Source organism: Condylura cristata, unplaced genomic scaffold, assembly GCF_000260355.1.
Source record: "Condylura cristata isolate star-nosed mole 26May11 unplaced genomic scaffold, ConCri1.0 scaffold00006, whole genome shotgun sequence".
NCBI classification, from domain to species: domain Eukaryota; kingdom Metazoa; phylum Chordata; class Mammalia; order Eulipotyphla; family Talpidae; genus Condylura; species Condylura cristata.
In genome coordinates, this window is record NW_004567107.1 from 36,437,056 (window position 1) to 36,451,686 (window position 14,631).

Sequence of the window (14,631 nt, forward strand, 5' to 3'; positions counted from 1 at the left end):
TATAGGAATGTTAAAACTGTCTTATTAGTGATTTTTTTTTTATGGATAGGAAGAAATAGAAGCAGTCTAAAGATTCTAACTCCAATGGGACTATTTGCCTCTCATGCTGCAAATTAATAGAAATAGGTTGTTTGGTCAACTGAAACTTAAGACCTAAAGAAGTTTTCAGGTAATAAATTAGGCATTTCATAACTTGCAAGTAAGGCATTTGTTCAGCTAAAAATTTATAATAAGCAGGGATATTTTATGTGGCACTCTACTCAGCAGTAGAGAGTTTCCATGAACAAGATGGGGTCCTTTTATAAAATATATTATTAAGCTCAGGTGAAAGAAGAAAAAGGAATCTTTGAATGAATAGCACAATACTGAGAAATCACTGTGGGAAAGTAGGAAAACATGAGATCAATTTGCATTTGAATCTTAACTCCAACTGCTGTACTGTCTGATCTTGGGTAAAGACATTCAATCCTCTGAGACCAGAATAAAGAATCCATTTTATTTCTTGTCTTGCATTTCTAGAGGAAGGGGACAGTCCTTTAACACTCTGTGTTTCTAGTACCTGCAAAATAATGTAAATGTCTATAGGTGTGTCTTAAGTAAAAAAATAACACATTTTCTTTCATCAAGAGTCATATAAATCATTTTATATATATAAGATCTCATACTTTTCTAATAATTCCCACTTGATAACTTGAGATTATTTTCTATGTTTATGAATAACTTCATACTACCAGAAACAGTAATGAATGATCTAAATTTACCTTTGGGTTTCTTTTTCAATGTCAAAAACAAGGCACTTGAAAAATTAGGTTTAATACATACAGATTTAGATTTTTCATGAACCACAGTTCTTAATAAGTATCAGTAATCTCAATGTCTGATAATGACATTATACCACTTGGGTACCAAGAGTCTGGTTGTGCCATGGCAGTCTTCTACCAGGGAGTAGCAAGTACTTGCATTTCACACATGAACAAAAATAGATGGGGAATCTTGGTATCCTGGTACAAATTTAGCTGACTTGATTGAGAGGCAGAGTATAAAACAAGGGTGCTGGCTAATCATGGTATATGACAGATAAGGTAAACTGTAAACTGAGCATTTAATGATATTTAACATTACCTTATCAAGTGAAGATGGGAAGCAGCATTCTTTACACAGCTCTAATATGAGACAGGTAAACTTTTATCTGTCTCTCTCTCAATGTTATCATCCCATTCCCCTCAGGCAAATACATAGCTTTTGATTTTCCATTTCCAACTCAAGGTAGGACATATATATTCTCTTAAGTCTCTGGGGATGGCCCAGTGTAAGAAACTGTCATAAAAACAAGCTTGTAAAAATTGTACAGCATGTCACCTCATTGCAATAGGAAAAGGAGAAAAATGAAGTCTTTTCTGACATCCATGAATACAATATGCTTTTTGCATCTTAAATAGGTATATCTGAAGAGTTTAGAAGTCAAATTCTTTTTCTTGGATCTAAAGTTTAGTATTATATTCCAGAAGCCAGAGAAATGTGCTAAGGGTGTGTCATTTGCTCATTTATAAGTCAAAGAAAGGCAGAAAAGGGTTTTAATTTCCCCAATGTCTGCATATTACTTTATTTAAAAAATATTACTAACAGTCCTTTTTCATCCTACATAATTTGTGGCATGAGATAGGTAAGCAAGTGATACAATATTCAACATTTTAACCTAGGACAATAACCAGGGTGTTAGAAACATGAATCTTTACACAAAGAAACATCTGGTGTCAAAGTAAACTGCTTATAAAAAGTCCTAATAAGGGACATGTTTAATTTATAATTAACTAACAAAATATTTAATATGTCAAACTAAGCTATGTTACCATCAGCATCTTTCCTTATTGGGTTTAAATCCCTTACAACATTAGGACTTAATATGCAGAAAAAACAATGTGGTTATAGGTGAGTTAGACTGTCTACAACACTCTTAGTCCTGGATTAGAGTTTGAAAGCTGGGCTTTCCAAAATGACTAAAAGGACACATGTTCGGCCAAAGAAGTAGCCTTATAAGTAAAAATGTTCAAACCTCGTACTGACTAGTAGTTTCTTAATCTCACATGAGTTGCCATTTGTTTTGTATTAACTTGAGCTACTTTATTCAGAGACCTTTCTTTAATATTTAGTATTTGTACGATATTATATTTCTTCCATTTTACATTCATTATGAACATTTTTTATGCCTGCAACTATTTTATGGTGAGCCCATGTCTCAGGGAGATGTGGAGCAACAATCCCTGAGGTCCTCCATAGCTCTCATCTCCTTGACCCAACTGAGCTCTCTAAGGCCTCTAGGTAACTAGAGTGAGCCCTGAGGTAGTGGCAACATGACCATAACATACCAGACCCCAAGGTCTTCAGTGACTTATATAAAGCAGGACAGACTTGCTGATCTTTGGGTCCTTGTGTCTACATTCTTAAAGGCTGTTGTGTTTTAAGTTTTCTGGAACTAAATATAAGATTTATTACTAACACTGTTTCCTTTTACTTTTGTTTAAAACTGAGTCTGTGCTACCTTCTGAGGAAAATATTTGTTCTAGGATTTAAAGCACATACATTCTTCTAGAACCAGTGATATTAAGACCATAAGCAATAAATAAAAAGGAAAATTCAGGAACTGTCTAAAATAAATAAGTTCAGAAATCCTACACCAAATCATAGCATGCAAAAGAACTATAATTGATATAATTTTTACATAGGGACACATTCATAACAAAGGATGCAGAAAAGAAGGTGTGTATTAGCTAAGAGATAAGAGATTAAAATGCAAATAATGATTAAGACAGGAAAGTTTTAAGTGAATTTTTTTGCTATAAGACTAATATTAAAACTCTATAAATGTTTAGATATTCTATTAATATAATTCAAAATGTTTTAGGACATAGTGTTGCCAAGAGAAAAATGGAGATTGGTGATGAAATCTCAAAATACCTTTATGGAAAGATGTGTTGGAAATATTCAGAAATCTACAAATCGTATATTAGGACTATTAGTTAAAACTACAAAATTCATAGAATAACCAGCATCTAATTTCTAACGTAGAAAGTCCAGTTACTTCACTCATGGAAATCTAGTCCTGGATAACACAACCTGCCGCCAAATCTCCCTATTGTTAACTTGGCCCATGTGCGTAGATCCCATCAGCTTTGTTTAAAAGTGTTTTCTTTTGGGAGAAAACCTTAGAGAACACAAAGGAAATAGTAAAAGATAGGAGAGAGAAATCTGTAAATCTACTAAAAGGAGGGACAACAATTCATATAAAAATAATAAAATTTCTGCTCTGACAGAGTAATTCAGGGGGAAAAAATAGCTAAAGTTAATCTATCCTTAGTTGAGGATTGTAAAAACAAATGTTTTAGGCAAAATAAACTGTCCAAATTAAAACATTCGTATCTGTTAAACAATCTCAAGTAAACAAATTTACCCCAAAGCTGGGTTTACCAATTCATAAAAAGGCTGACATAATTTTTCAATAAAAGTACTGGCAAGCATTATATTTCATATTTAGTATTTAGATTGATGATCCAAACTTTAAGTAAAGTTTCCTCCACTAAAAGGAGAACACATTTATGGAAGATGTCACAACTAAATAGCTAAAGGGAAATTAAAGCAGCAATGAATCCATATGTTCTAAATAGCTATAATACAGCATACCAAGTAAAAACTCATAATGTAAGAATACTATCACATAAAAAATGCTAATTTGTATACTCATTGAAAAAAGAATCACTTTTATCTTTTAGGTAGCAACTATCTCCAATATGTCTCTTTCTCAGTTAAGCTAAAGGATATAAGGGCACAGCTATAGGCTATGCCCAGAATTATAAAAGGATGAGGGACAGAGTGACAAAGAAGAAAATCAAGTATCTTTCCTTTTGGATTCAAATCTTAGTAAAAATGAAATTATAAGTTATCAATCTAGCAATTTATGTGTGCTATTCAATGAAAGCCATTTCAGTAATCTTCATGAGTTTAACTGGAAGGTCAGACTTCTTTAAGATCACTTTGGGAGTGATAATCTACAGAGAATATAGTTACCTCACCAGTGGAAGACAAAATTTTGCAAAAAAAACCTTTCTCTCCTCTGCCTTAAACTTTATCTCTGTAAAAATGATACATTATTTGTTCACGGAATAATGGGGCAGGGAATGTGAATCTACTTTTTCAGACTTTTTGCTTTCATAAACCATAAATCAGTGTATAAAATGAAATTTTACTTAGAAGAACAGAATTTTTTCTTTATCTCAATATGTGGACACAATTTTGAAAAAGGGACTGAAACAATAAACAATAAAGCATATATTACATATATCAGGTGATGAAGTAAATAAACTTACCATTTTTTAGGCTGTGATAATAATTTGTATTTGCTGTATTTCACACGCCATTCAAGAACTTCTTTACAGTGCTGACATACTCCATCATGAAGTTTTGCATTGATTTTCTTAAAAACAGAAAAACAAAGGGAAAAGGCACATGAGAAATTTAAGTTTTAAAAAAATATTAATTAATGGGCACAATGGGTATAATATGTACAGGGCATTTTAATTTTTCTTTGCTTCCTTTTTTAAATTTCTCAAGGGGAGAAAGAAAAGTATTTGCAGATTCTTTAGAAGGCTATTTGATACTAAGTTTAAAAGCACAATGTTTAGAGATCATCTGAAAGAAGAAAAAACTTTTGAACAATACTTGATATTATTTAAATTTCTAAACAAGGAGGTAAAATAATTTCATGAGACATTTATTCAAAGAGAAAATATTTCAAGGATATTTCTAAAACTCATAAACTAAATTGTGAATACATTACACTTGAGTTTAACTGTGGTGAAAAACATTCAGCTACTTGTGAATTGTGTATGGGTGTTCTTTTCTTCCTGTCCTAGATGGAGAATCCCTGGGAAAATAAATCCTGCATACACTCTATCCTTTAACTATGGCCAGAAAAAAGAAAATCTGTGCTACATCTAAGCTACTCTTCTCGACCTTGGTACTTAGTTATCACGCTCAGTATTCTAAGATACACTCAGACCTAAAGCTCACAACTCATTACTTGTTCTCATTGCCCTCTGTTGCCTAGAATATCATAGAAAAGCCTCACTTATATTTTCCTATCTCAACAAAAGAGGGAACAAACTATTGACTTGATGATTACAATATGAATGTGATATAAACTTTGTAATTAGAATATTCTTAGAATGCAGAACAGTTCTTGAGCTGCAATTTTATTACATATAACACACACTGCTTGTTAACTAGGAAGTATTATTTGGTTTTTTATGTTTCTGTATCCAATTTCTGACCAGTTCATCTTGATTTACAAAGCCCTGCATAGTTTGAAAACTGGTTTCTTTAGGGTGGATCTACAATAGAACAAAACAGGTCTTTGTGAGAACTTGTCCTGTGAGTGATGTGTGAAGCAGTATAAATGGAGATGTTGTACAGAGTTCACATGACTAGCAGCCACTACTACAAAATTAAACTTGATTTCCATATATTAAATAATGAATGAAAGTAAAAATGAGAATCAAAAGTACTTTCACTTTAAAACAGGCGCAGAAAGAAAGAAAAACTGTGCACCTTGTTTTCCAGTATTTTTGGCAGATGAGAAAAAGTGAATTCCAGAGGTGTGAGCAACAAAAACTAAATCCTGATTCTAGGAACCATTCAGCCTGGGGCAAAAAAGAAGGCAATCTTACCTTACTCACATCTGTGTTTACAATTAACCCTGTTTTTGGCAGTTTCAGCATCTCCCTTATAGTAGAAGACCATAGGTTATTAAGATTATAAATGAAGCATGTTGAAATATAAAATCAAAGCTTTGCAAATACAAAAGCATTTAACAATTTCATTTAACAAGCTACTTTTCAGATCACTAAAAGAAAACCCATAATCAGTGGAAGATTCCAACAAACCTACAAATCTTACCCAAAGAAGAAAACCTTATGTATCCAGTAAACACTTGTTTCGAAAGTTAAAGTAAATTCAAGGTATATCAAAACACATTCCTACTGTACATTAGTACAGACATAATGTCTAAGCTATCACTAATTCATAAGTCTTATTTTAGAGTGCTATCTATCCCTGCTTCAAACATTCTATTGTCAGATAATGCAGTTGTGGTAATATAATAAGGGAAATTCCAAAAAGAAATTAGGTAAGGACTTCAACTTCCAAGAAGGTAGAAAGAGCAAATTATAATTAGAATAGTATATCAATATGCTGAATCTGAAAATATTTTATAAATGACAGTGTTTACAGAAGGAAGATGCTATTGATGGGAGAAAAAGGAATATTACTCAAAAGCAATTAGGCAATCCCTCATTAGAATTATTTTGTACAACAAATATTTTTTCATAAATGTGAAAGGTAAAAGAATGGTCTATTTTACTTCCCTTCATTGATTGAAAAAAAAGCAGAATTAACCAATGAAATTTTCAAGAAAAACAGCAATTCTAATTGCTTCTAAAAATGCATTTCCATAAAATGGCCTAGTTCTTTTCCTTATATTAATCCTCCCCCCTCAAAATAAGGTGTCTGACACTAATATAGCTACAACAGTGCCACTTCAGAAAATAGGACTTTTAAATCACGTGTTCAATCACATTCAAAAGAACATATATTTGAACTATCTGGTAACACTCTTTACTCTAAATTTGTCTAGAAGATAAAGGATCTCTAGAGTTGGGAGCAAGAACTTATATGACTAATTATGATAATGTGAAAGTCAGGTTGTGACTTTTAAATCACAAAGTATATTGTAAAATAAATCAGAAAAATAGATAGGGAATCAGAAAGGGGGAAATGAAGCTAAGTGCAGAGAATTACAAAGTCAGGAGTGCAGCTGGGGAATACATTTGCTAGAAATAAATGAGACTTGAACTTTCTATCTGGCACACAGTTAAATGTAAGCTCCGCTCCTCTACTTGATGCAATGTCTGTAACATGCCAGATATCCAGTTTCCCAGAAGCAGTATTATTGCTATGAAAACCCAAAGCTTCATCTTTTCCAAAAAGAACACCATGTGATACAATAAGCAATGCTCTCAAAAACATCCTGACAATAGAAAAAATTTTACAGGGCTGTTCTCAAAGTACACTGCTTTTATATAATACTAAAACCCAGCATGGTAAAATTCTTGCTGCTGCAACATAGGTACAGAAGCCTGGCATTCACAGGATCTATAGGAATGCAAAACATTCCATAAGATATCTTCTACAAATACTACTTTTCTCAACTGAACTTTAAAAACTCCCCCATCTATTACGAAAAATTTCAAACATGTAAAAAATTTAAAACGATAATACCAAAGCACACCACATACACAATTAACATGAAATTAAAATTTCACCTATTTGCTTTTGTGTATACATTTAAGTTGCAGAAATCAACAGAACACACATGTATATCTTAGAAATATTTTCTACTCAATAATACCATCACCACACCTAAGAAGAAAAAAATAACTTCCTACTATTGTTGAATATTGCCAGTCTAAACTGAAATTTTCTCAACTGCTCCCCAAATTCTTTTTTAGAACTCTCCTCTCCCTCAAATGAGGCTTAGCTCAGTACTCAAGTGCTATTTGATTATCTGTCTTTTGATATAAAAGGGTCTCTCTTTTATCATCCTATATTACACTGTTTTTGAAAATACCAGCAGTTGTTTCAGAGAACATCCCACTTTTTAATGGATTTGTCTCATTTACTTGTGGTATAATTTATCTTTATTAATATCTAGCTTTATTGCCTATATTCCCTGTAATGTGCAAGTTGGGCTTAAAAATATTGATTTGGGGGCCCTCCTTCGAGGCGCAGCGGGTTAAAGCACTGCACTAAGAAGCTAAAGCCACTTCCCCATGAGTTCGATCCCCACCTGCCCCGGAGGTGATCCACATGGCATGGCAGACCTCTCCTGACCCGCCCGCTGCCCCCCTCAGCAGTGTACTTCATCTATCTCCTGTTCTGCTCCCCACTCTCTGTGTGTGGTGAATCCTCTCACCATCCCTGCACCTCTGGCCTCTACCCAGTTCTGTATCCATAAATAAATAAATCTTTAAAAAAATAAATAAATAAAAAAATATTGATTTGATCCAAGTTTAGTGTTTTTTTGACAAAAATAGCTTGTATTTGTTGCTGCTGCACATATTATCTAAGACAGGAGATACAAAATGTCCAGTTCTCACCACATCCGTGATGCAAGATTTCTCTGCTTATTTAAATAAAGTGGTGACCATTAGATATCTTCAAACTATAAAAATTAGTAATAATCTGGCCCTCCCTGGTGGCGCAGCGGGTTAAAGCACAGCACTGAGAATTTAAAGCCGCTTCCATGAGTTCGATTCCCGCCTGCCCCGGAGGTGACCACATGGCGTGGCAGACCTCTCCTGACCTGCCCGCTGCTCCCCTCAGCAGTGTGCTTCGTCGATCTGCCTGTTCTGCTCCCCACTCTGTCTCTGGTGAGGCCTCTCACCGCCCCTGAGCCTCTGGCCTGTACCCCAGTTCTGTATGCACAAATAAGTAAATCTTAAAAAAAAAAAAATTAGTAATAATCTGTGGGGGTCATGTTAATATATTGTTTTACAATATTTCATTTGTGATTTTAATATCCATTGAAGATCTTTTGCCTGAGTCCATATATTAAAATACTGTCATTCTTTCTACTTAAACACTACATATTTTAAAAAGGTTGCCAGCTAAATCAGTTTTGAGGTATTAATATACATACAGTAAAATTCACTCTAATTTTAAATATATAGTTCTATGTACGACAAACAAAATACAGAATATTTCCATCACTCTAAAAAGTCCCTCCTATCTGTTATCAATTCCCTTACCATTTCCTTCCACAAACAACACTGATTTTTTTAAAACACACTGCTACAATTCTGCTTTTTTCAGACATATAAATGGGAGTGATAAAGTATATATAATTTGAAGAGCTCATTCCTTTTTATTGTGAATTATATTCTCTTGTATGAACAGAACACACTTCAATCCTGATTTTCATAGGATCTATAGGCATCATACAGAACATTCCCTAGACCATTTTCTACAAATGTACATAATGTTAATCCATTCACCATATGAAGGACATTCTAAGTGGCTTCTAGTTTGGGATGCTAATAAATATTTGCTTGTAGTTCTTGAATAGATAGGTTTTATTTCTCTTGGGTTGATATCTAAGAATGGTAATGTTGAGTTATATGTAATTTGATACTTAATTTTAAGAAACTAACAATCTTTCAAAGTAGCTATACCATTTTGCATTCCCACTAGTCATACATAAAGGTCCAGTTTTCCACACCCTTTCCAGCGCTTGAAACTGTATTTTCATTTTTTTGCCATTTGAACAGGTATGTAGTACCATGTCATTATAGTTTTATTTTGTATCTCCCTTTTTATAATGTTAGTCATCTTTTTGTGTGTTTATTTACCACTGTTTATTTTCTTTAGTGAAGTCTATTAAAATATTTTTAGTGAAATGTCAATTAAAATAATTTTAAAATATAAAAACAGGTTGTTTATTACTGAGATGTGAGAATTCTGTACAGATTCTAGATATTAGGTCTTTATTGATATGAGCTTTGCAAACATTTTTCTAATCTATGCTTTTATTTTCATAAGCTTTTTTATTTTTAACCAAGGTAACATTGGCTTACCATATTCACACCTCTTCAAATGTATGTCACCACACAATCCCTACCACCACCACAGCACCCAGAATCTCCACCTAATCCATGGGGCCCCTTGCCCTATGGTTCCATCCTCACCATCTGACAACCTCAATTAGTCATATTTCTAGGGTTTGTTTTAGTTTACTGTGCTTCTTTGCTCTGTTTCTCTATAGCCCAATATAAAGAAACATTTGGTATTTGTTTTTCTCTTTCTTAACAGTGTTTTTCTAAGATTAGACCTTTGTATTCTCAATGAAGACCACTCTATCATTTTTTTTTTCTTTTCAGGAATCATTCTTCTTGTGTCAAATCAAACAGGCTTTGAAGATTCATGAAGTTTCTTACTTTATGGAAATTCGGAAATTTTAGGTTGTATATTTAATCTATATTATATTTTAAGTTAATTTTTGTACACGGTCAAAACAGTGGTAGAAGTTCTCTACAAAGTTCTATACTGAAAGATACGCTTCTCACCATGATGTCCAGAACAAGCCTTCCCAAAACATCACTTTTGGTATGTGAATCATTTCAAGTCATAGGTCCTGTGGGCTCATAAGAAATTTTTAATCATTTACCTAATACCTAAATAATAAAAAGTGGGGATACCATCTACAATAAAAAAGGATTTTAACCTTTTTATTGGAGAAACCTAGCTATATGGCCAGGCAAACAACTAACTAAAGCATAGTACATAAACATTAGATAAATAACAAATGTTTCCTAATGTTGCCTATAAAATTGTTCATTTTTTATCATGGCAGTTAAAAATATTTAAAGAACAGAAGACAATGCTTCTTTCTCCTCCAAGCTTTAGGTCCCTATTCCACTCCTTTAGAATTCACACTCATGTATATTCTCCATACGTATGTAAATAAATTTGGTTTTTCTCCTATTCATCTGTATGTTAGATTGTTCAACCAGCTTGAGAAGAACCCAAATGGGAAGGGGAAATTTCTTCTCAGTCCTAGCACATATGGGTGACCAAGTTGTAAGACCAATGAATTGCATTTGTTTCTTTGTCAAAAATTAAGTATCTGTGGGTTTATTTCTGAACTCAATATTCTAACATATTAGTCAATGTATCTATTCCTTTACCAGTACCACATTGCCTTGATTACTGAAAACTCTTTTGATTTAAAACAATATGAATATTTACAACTAAATTTTCACATTATCAACATTTTATAAGAATACAGATAAAAGAAAATCAGTCTTGAAATCAATACTGTACATCCTCCAACTTTGTTCTTTTACAAAATTGTTTCAGCTATTCTAATTTCTTTACCTTTCTGAATTGGCTTACAGATTTAAAAACAAGGACTGCTATGATTTTGATTAGGATTACAGTAAAACTGTAGACTTGGGGGTGATCTGACATCTTAACAATATTTACTCTAACACACAAAATATTGCTTCTTGGGATAGAACCCACTTATTTGTAAAATATTTAAATTTTTTCAATTTGTCCATAAATACAGTTATGGTAAAATTTGGTAAAGATTTTTGTGTACATTGAAATATACTGGTTCACATTGTTTGGGTTTTATTCTTTTAACACCTTTGATTCTGGTGTCTAGTTCAGTTACAAAAATCATATACAAAGGCTTTCTTTAAGTATGTAAAATAGGAGTATAGATTTTGTCTCTTAGAAGAAAACTAGAATACTGAAAATCTTATAAAGTTCAAATCTACATTTTTAAATGTCTAAAAGTACATTCACATGTTTAAAACATTTTTGTTAACACAAATTCAGTAAAAACTTATTCTAGCTAGATGGAGGTTAATTTCTGTAGCTATAGTTAGGTTTGGTTTGCTCATACTTAAAGAATGTTATTACAAATCAACTTTATATGTGAATGGGGCAGCTCTTCTGCATCTGTCTAGTAAGTCTATAAATTTTATTCCTCTCTCTATGGCTTAGTTTTGTAACAAGTTCTTTGCTTTTGATACTTTTTTTCTCACTGTGTATTGACATTGGTATGCTATGTTGTATGATGTTCTTATAATTAATTACTTCTGTAGATAAAAAATTACTGAATAATTTTATAGATTTAAAGCAATATGAATATTTACATCTAAATGTCCACATTATCAAAACTGTATAGAAATACAGATAAAAGAAAATCATCCAAATCCTACTCTTTCCGGCATTTCAAACATATATACTTGTATTACATTCACTTCTAAAGTACCTGCAAATTCCCATCATACCATTTTACACATAACTTTTTAGCATATGTAAACACTCATAGTAAGTAATAATTGCTCCTTTCTTGACTCAAGTATGTAAATATTAGATACGTGACAAATGTCTCCTAATATTGCCTATAAACTTTTTATTTTATATCTTGGCAGTTAAAAACATTTAAAGAACAGAAGACACTGTCATTCTCTTCTTTAAAAGATAATTAAAAATTATTCTTACTATAATCAAGTTACTATCTCATTAACTATAGACAGAGTCCCATTTCTATATGATCCAGGATATCAATATGAGTTCTACTCATGTAAAACTTTAAACATACAGGCTCTTTTTTAATGTGATGAGAAGTAATAGTCTAAATGTCTGTTATTCTCAGAAATACCTTATTTGGATAAGTTACAGAGTCTTACTATTTTTATGTATTTTATTATTTGACAAAAGGAGCTAGTCATATAAATAGCCCAGAAATACTTTTGAAGTGAGTTCTAGCAATGAAATTGGCTTTATTGTCATTTAAGGAAAATATAAATCTGAAGCTACCATAGGTTTACATGTTTTTAGAGAGCTAGCTTAGTTCAATGTAGCTAATTAGAGATTTGTGATCAATATTTATAATGATCTTTCTCAAAAATATTCAGCCCAAATCTTCTTATAGCAAAAATATTACCCAAGTGTCCTAAAATAACTGATACACAAAAAGAAATATTCAAATACCAACATTTGTTTTATTCCATGCAATATTAATTATAAGATGTTTAGGCATGAAGTCAGGTAGATATATTTCTACTGTAAGCAAAATAATGCTTACCTACTTCAGTTCATCTCATTCACGCGAGATCCATAAGTCCTTAAAACATTAATACTAAACTGAGAGAAATAAAAATATATACTAGAAATACTCAAAATGTCCCTCTTGCTCAATATACTTATAATGCAAGTTTTTTTCTAGTCAAGAAACAACATTTGATTTCCCTTCCCACTTCTTTTGTCACTGCTAGAATCTTTAACAAATGACATCTGCAAAAATAAACAATTGCATTTTCATCCAAAGGCTGAATATAAAATGAGTTCTGGTCATCTCAAACAGAGGACCTTTCTCTCAATTAGAGGGTAGAGCTATTGTGAGTTGCAATTATACAGAGAGGTCTATGTACCAACTATCCAAACTACCTACTGATTTCTTTCAGCAGCTATGCCAAGTACCCATATTTTCACTGACAAACAGTGTAAACAGACATAAATGGAGCCACACCTTCCTACAGGCAGAAACACGCTGCTGCAGTACCTTCTTCTGGCAGTAGAAAAACCCACTAAGGAAGCATTTTTTCCCAACATATATTTCAGAGAAATTTTAAAATAATTCGGTGCTATGGATTTTAGCAAGCAAATATTCCCAAAGGATTCCAACAACCAAAACATTGATCTGTTTATTCGTAGTCAACTAAACCTCCAACTACAAACTCAGCAATGAGCTCAATGAAGACGACACCCAAAGCTATGTCCCCTGTTCTGAGGTCTCTGTGTGAGTCTTGATGTCTCAGATTGCATGTGGGATATCCACTTTCTTCTTCACAGAAAGCCTTAAAACATGTCAATGAAGTAGCAATCACTAAGCAATAAAATCTATTCCTCCTTTATCCCAGGCTTTGTCTTTGAAAAATCTTCTTGTATGTAGGCTCAGGTACAAAATTTCAGGTCACCTTTGTTTTGTCCTTCTCCTTTTACCAAACTGACAAAATGGATTTTTCCACAATGTCCTCAAGTTTGCCTTCTACTTTATATCCCTCCACATGTTTAGATCAGGTCCTTCTCCCTGTTCTGTATTATGTAGCACCCCATATGGAAGATGGACGTAAGAGTAAAGAGGATAAAGATCAAATTGCCAAACTGACATCTATCCCTACCTCTATTCAGATCAGAAACTTACTTTCCTTAAAGTACCCCTAAAAATGTTATGCAGAACTTTCCACAGCTTGAACCCTGCTTTTCTTTATCTCCTACCACCTGTTTTTCCTCCCTTGTCATCTCCTAAGGAACAAGTCTGATAGTATAGAAACTGTGTTCTTCCTCCTCTAATCTTTGCTCTACCTACGTCATCTTCTTTTGTTCCATATTTGCATGTTGAAGTTTCATTCTTCACTTGAAATCCATCTTTGCTTTCTACACAATCCACCAATTTTTTTTATAGTACTTCCCATCTTATTCAATTCAGAAATATATATAAGAATATCTACTGTATCCAGGCTTAGGTTATGTATTACGGAGAAAGTTAAAAAAAAAAAAAGAGAGAGAGAGAAGTAAGGTCCTTGTTCTTAAGATGGTTAAACAGACAAAAAAAAGGGACAACTTTGACAATGTATACATTCTTATGACAAAGATAAATAAAGGATGTTCTGGATCATCCTCTATCTAACAAAATCTAAGTGCCAGTGCACAGGGAAGGTCTCATGAACACAAGAAAATACTTTCGAGAAACTACAAAAGGAGTCAGAAATATAAGGATGTGAGAAGAATGGGAGAAATGAACGAAATTATAAGAGAACTTACTTAGTAAACTAAAGAGTTTAGATTCTGAAACAGGGAAGAGCACTGTTTGGATTGGATAAGATTCTAAGCAGCATTATTCACAAATGGAAAGACATGCAAACAGCCCAAATGCCCAAAAATGGATGACCCGATTAAAAAGATGTGGTACATATACACAATGGAGTATTACTCAGCAACCAAAAA

The 14,631-nt window shown here is 32.8% G+C and overlaps 1 protein-coding gene across 1 annotated transcript in view; it reads right to left on the reverse strand.

Annotated features, from left to right (window-relative positions):
- Positions 1-14,631, reverse strand: part of LOC101626303 (chromosome unknown open reading frame, human C9orf85) — a 45,464-nt gene that overhangs the window by 13,609 nt on the left and 17,224 nt on the right. The window contains exon 2 of the mRNA XM_004677573.2: positions 4,362-4,468. Within this exon, the coding sequence (XP_004677630.1) occupies positions 4,362-4,468 (107 nt within the window). The remainder of the gene's footprint in view (positions 1-4,361; positions 4,469-14,631) is intronic.